This window comes from Erigeron canadensis, chromosome 5, assembly GCF_010389155.1.
Source record: "Erigeron canadensis isolate Cc75 chromosome 5, C_canadensis_v1, whole genome shotgun sequence".
Classification (NCBI taxonomy): Eukaryota; Viridiplantae; Streptophyta; class Magnoliopsida; order Asterales; family Asteraceae; genus Erigeron; species Erigeron canadensis.
This window is the reverse complement of record NC_057765.1, coordinates 35,080,901-35,086,414: the sequence shown is the minus strand read 5'-3', so window position 1 is coordinate 35,086,414 and position 5,514 is coordinate 35,080,901. Positions and strand designations below refer to the sequence as shown.

The window sequence follows — 5,514 nt, the reverse complement described above, 5'->3', positions numbered from 1 at the left end:
GATTTTGGTCTCCTTTAGTCTTTGAGCGTAAAATAAGTATACCTTAGAATAAATGCTTCATATCGACATGTTAACAAATCATCAATACAGAGCATTTTCAATGTAAAACCGTGTATGTAATGTACTAACATTTTGCTCAATGCTATTAGTATCACTTATGCTTAAATAAAAAGAAAACTATGTAAACTTTACACTTTTACGAGGGCATATATAGAAATATTTAAAAACATTAATTTTATTTTTATAGAAATGCAGCCACTCTCTAGTATTTGGCGCGTATATCAACTACTAAAACCAAAAATCAGAAATCCAAAAAAGAAAACAAGAGAGAGAGAATAGAAACCCAAAACCAGATGCAGACTGACTGCGTGTGAAAGTTATACTAACAATTTAATTTATTTAACAAATATATATATAAATAAAGATCTATTACAAGAAACAAAATATATACATATATATATATATATATGCACATATAAGTAGTTAAAAATCTCATCTTTTCACACTAGAAAACCCGATCGGGTAAACCAAGTCGGCAAGGGTTTCTTGAATTTGTGTGTATAGTGTAGATAGATTATATATATATACATACATATATATATTTGTATAGCTATTTTTACATATAAATTGTGTTTGTGTTTACAATGGAGATGCAGCAATCGGATCCGGTTACAGAATGGAACTCATCTGGTGACAAAACAGGGTTAGAAGGTACAATAAAGTCGATATTTTTATGATTTTTAGTTTGTGTTTTTGATATGATTTGTGGGTCATAATGTGATTTTGGAATGTGGGTATTGTTTGTTTTGATTGAAAATGCAGAACCCATGTGGCAATTAGGGTTAGGAGATGAGCCTGATTCGTACCCTGAAAGACCGGATGAGGCTGACTGTATTTATTATCTGAGGACAGGGTTTTGTGGCTATGGTTCGAGGTGTCGGTTTAACCATCCTCGTGATCGTGGCTCGGTAAAGTTTTGAATGTGCATTTTGGTTATATGTTGTGTTGTAGTGTAATATTTGATGATTTGGGTATTTGGTGGATTCGGGTTCAGGAAATTTTGTTCTTGATCAGTTGTTGTGTTGAAATGAGCAGGCTTAGAATGTGTTCCGGTAATGATGCGTAGACCTAAAAGTGGACTGTAAAATAGATGTAATCCATTTTATGCTTAACGCATAGCATACACATTTTCTCTTTCGTGATATTGACCTTTGATTTTGCCATGTGTCGGAATCATATTGCTAGGTCGATTTTTAAGTCCATGTCTTAGGCACATTGATCATTTTACAAATTTTTAATAAATTCTTTCAGGTTGTTGGAGAACTGCGGGGTAGTGGAGGGGAGTATCCCGAGCGAATTGGTCAGCCTGTGTGTCAGGTATAATATCTAAAACACTTGTTCTTAAGTTTAGAATTAAGACGATTCTTGTTTTATGTACAGTAGTAAATAGGATGTAAATCATAATATAGTTTATACTGCTTACAAGTTCGTCTTTTTCAATACTACCGATCTTGAAGTCTGGTATTGTTAAAAATGCATGCTTTATCGATTCCTAATATGTTGGAGAACAAAGAATGTCACTATGATTAGCTATCTTATTGTTGTGTGTTTTTATCTTCTTATTGTAAAGATCTTTAAGATTTAAGTTTGCTGCTGCTAGCAAGTTCGTCTTTTTCTGTATTTTCAAATTGGAAATCGTACTCTATCTGCTTGCTTACCTTTTGGGAAATAGTTACTTTTTATCTATTGATTCATGTAGAATATTTAATGTTATCTAAACTATAGTTTGACTAGGAGTGAAATCCTTATATTTTAGCTCTTGATCTTTGTTTCATTTATTACCATGTTTATTGTTCACATGTGTTTAACTATTATGGAAGTTGGCATGTAGGGCTGTAGGCTATAGAGATTGAGATCTAGAAATCTAGATTGAATTCCGTTGCTCATAATATGTGTCACCTATGAATTTGGTAATTTGGATTTTAAATCTATTGTGTACTAATTTCTTAGATTCCAACATTGCTGAAGGGTCTTGAACAATGCATTTGTACACTTTTGTTGACATCCAGCTTTCTCTTAGCCCGGCCAATAAGCAACTTTCAGGAAATGCATATTTGTTGAAATGTTGCATTTTGCTTGTGCTTTCTATATATTATGTGAATAATATGAACTGCTATCTTCTTTTGCAAATGGTATATTGGTAACTGTGCTACATGCATACAGTACTATATGCGAACGGGAATGTGCAAATTTGGTACTTCCTGCAAGTATCATCATCCTAGGCAGGGAATTGGATTGTCAAGTACAGTCGCACTAAATGTATCTGGATATCCACTTCGTCCGGTCAGTTCCTTCTTCGGATTCATTTGAATGAGTTATCTTGATAATTAGTTTTTATCGTTTATAGACTTTTAGTGTTTGATTAAAGGTTTCTGCTTTTGATTATTTATTTATATAAGGGGCCAGATAATCAATTTTGGGTAATCAAACATATACCAGTTACAACAAACGGATTTTATTATAATGAAGTGATGTTACGTAGATCCCTTTTGTTAGACAATTAACCCTATTTCGTGTAACCTTTACCAATTTTTACAAAAATCTGTCATTTTTGGGTTGTTATATCGGCAAGATTTTTGAATAACCAGATTTGTAAGACAATAAAACATCTGATTTTCTTGTTATTGCAACTTCAAATAGCACAAGCATGTCCGAGCATACACTATCTTCTGCAACTTATCTAGTTACATCTGAATATTTGATTCCAGTTCTTTTATTACTTTCTAAACACCCAGAGCCTCACTTGCAACCTGAAGATATTAAATTTTGTTTTTCACACAGGGTGAAAAAGAGTGTTCGTACTATCTCAAAACAGGGCAATGTAAGTTTGGCGTCACCTGTAAATTTCACCATGCTCAGCCTACTGGCATGGTACCTTCACCACCACCAGGATTGCCAGCTGGATCATTATCTCCCATTCCTATTTACCCAAATGCACAGTCTCCTGTTGCCTCTAATGTCTCTAATCAATCATATGGGGTGTTAGCCAGCAACTGGCCTGTTGTAAGGCCCCCTCTTCTACCTGGATCGTATCTTCCAGGGACTTACAGTCCAATGTTGGTTCCTCCTGCAATGGTTCCTTTTCCAGGTTGGAATCCTTACCAGGTATGTTATTTTAAAATAGTTTATTTTTCCAGTCACCATTTTGGGAACAAATAGCCTGATAAATATGACCTGTTCAGTTTTCAGAGTTTGGAAGAATATATTCTATTTCTAAATAACGGATCCCAACAAACATTACATTGTCATCTCGTTTTGTGCAGGCATCAGTACACCCTGCAGCCTCTCCTAATACACAGCCTATTCTTGGAGGTCCTGCTTATGCAATGACTCAATTATCTTCTTCGATTCCTTCTTACCCTTTAACTAAAACTCAAAAGGAGCATGCCTATCCGCAAAGGCCCGGTGAAGCTGAATGCCAATTTTACATTAAGACTGGGGATTGTAAATTTGGTTCCTCGTGTAGATACCATCATCCACCAGAATGGACTGTACCTAACACAAACTTTGGCCTTAGCCCCATGGGACTTCCTCTTCGTCCAGTAAGTATTCCATAATCTTAAATGCTGTTAGGAAATAAGGAGCCCCAGTAGTACTACTAGTCACAAAGCGGAAAGTGGTAACATAAAGAAACTAGAAATAATGAGATGATATGACGAACAAATATACGTCTAAAAAGGTTGAACTAAATTTTATTGATAGATGGAGACTAGTACATGAAATGTAAAATGGCTAAAAGATTACATGTAAAGTTGAACATACAAACTAGATGTAGTAACTCTTAAGCCAAAAACTAAAAGATGAAAAGAAACTTGAAAGTAGTACAAAGAAGAAATATAGAAGAGAGGAGATTGTTGGTGAAAGATGGTGTTGTGATGGTGTGTTTTTCTTCAAAGAAAGGAGCTCTATTTATAGAGCAAATATCCATCCCCCTTGTATTGCTAATTGCCATGCCTACATCATCAAGTGAATGAAACTAACGAATATGCAGCCCTTTGTTTCCAACTTGGATGAGATAATGCACATGGGAAAATCTTATGAGATATTCCAATGACAAGTTGATGTGCAAGTAGATATGAGCCACTATTTTATCCTAACAAATGCTTTATTGTATGGTGTCACGTGTATCGAATATGTTAAAGGCAAAAAATAAAAACGGCCATTTTAACTATGACATGTTGGAACCCTCACAAATTACTATGGTTTTTACAGAAAAGAAGCCAGTATGAAATTGTATGTACCACATGTATTACTTGCATAGGTTTAGCATTAAGGTTTAGAGAGTCATTTTTTTGGTATGTACCCACATATGTGATTATCTGAAAGTTTGATTTCAAATTCATGCGTATACCATCTACATTGTGAAAAAGAGGAAGTAACTTGCACTTTCCATAACAAAACTTTGTTATTATTTAATCTTTTTAATCCCGTTCCTCATCTTTCAGGGTGCTGCTCTATGTACACATTATGCTCAAAACGGGGTTTGTAAATTTGGGCCAGCATGCAAATTCAATCACCCAATGGGAACCCTAAGTTATAGCCCGTCTGCATCTTCGTTAGCTGATATGCCGGTTGCACCTTACCCTGTTGGATCATACATAGGCACTTTAGCCCCGTCATCCTCTTCATCAGAACTAAGGCCCGAGTTCACTTCTGCTTCCACGAGTGACCATCTCCCGATCACCATGCCAAGTGGCTCCATTGGATCAAGTTTTTCAAAGAACATGCACATATCTCAATCAAGTGGTAGCAGTAGTAGCACCCATGGTGGTGATGCTCATTACTCAAACTGAGCAAAACCATTTGATCTTCTTTCCCTTTTGTTGTTGTGAGAATGTGAGCCCTTTGATTAGGACCCAAGTTCCTTTTTAGTCACTTGATGGTTCGATGACAAGGTCTAACATCTGTTCACCGTGTTCATATATCTATATGGCATTCATTTGAATATTTGAATAAAGCCATAATCGAACCCTTGAAACATTTAGGAAAACCCCCTCTCCATTTCCAACAATTAGCTCGTTAACTAGAGGAAAAAACCTACCCTGAATCGGAAAATGTGCTTATTTCTTTATTTTTGGAGGGTGTGTTTGTATTTGTTGTAAAACTTTTTCATCGTGAAAAAGATTCAACCATGTTCCCATTTTGTGTTGCCAATGGTTAAAGAGATAACATTCCATTCAATCTTGTTACATTGATCAATTTCAAGTTCGACCCGGGAATAGCAATGTTTGTTTTACAGTATGATTGTCACTTTTATTTCAGTTTCTCCTCCGATTAGTGGTTTACTAGGTGAATGTATTTTGTCTTGATTTTATAGGTTGGCTCAAATGTTGGTCTATATTCTAAGTTAAATCAGCCATTTTTCTTAATAAACTATATAAATAAACACTAGGATTGTTAGCATTGAAAATCTTGTCTAGACACTTGTTTGAGACAACATACCATGGGACTTTT

At 35.2% G+C, this 5,514-nt stretch overlaps 1 protein-coding gene across 1 annotated transcript; it reads left to right on the top strand.

The window, feature by feature from the left end:
- The first annotated feature begins 325 nt into the window (after positions 1-325).
- LOC122599649 (zinc finger CCCH domain-containing protein 32-like) lies at positions 326-5,214 on the top strand. Its single transcript, XM_043772190.1, has 7 exons — positions 326-711; positions 823-968; positions 1,312-1,377; positions 2,224-2,343; positions 2,842-3,165; positions 3,324-3,602; positions 4,506-5,214. The coding sequence occupies exons 1-7, from the start codon at positions 645-647 to the stop codon at positions 4,851-4,853; spliced, it is 1,350 nt and encodes a 449-aa protein (XP_043628125.1). The 5' UTR covers positions 326-644; the 3' UTR covers positions 4,854-5,214.
- Positions 5,215-5,514: the final 300 nt, after the last annotated feature.

Coding starts and splice junctions, on each gene's coding strand:
- LOC122599649 (XM_043772190.1), top strand. CDS start 645: ATGGAGATGCAGCAATCGGATCCGGTTACAGAATGGAACTCATCTGGT. Junction 712..822: donor TGACAAAACAGGGTTAGAAG/GTACAATAAAGT, acceptor TTGAAAATGCAG/AACCCATGTGGCAATTAGGG. Junction 3,603..4,505: donor TGGGACTTCCTCTTCGTCCA/GTAAGTATTCCA, acceptor CTCATCTTTCAG/GGTGCTGCTCTATGTACACA.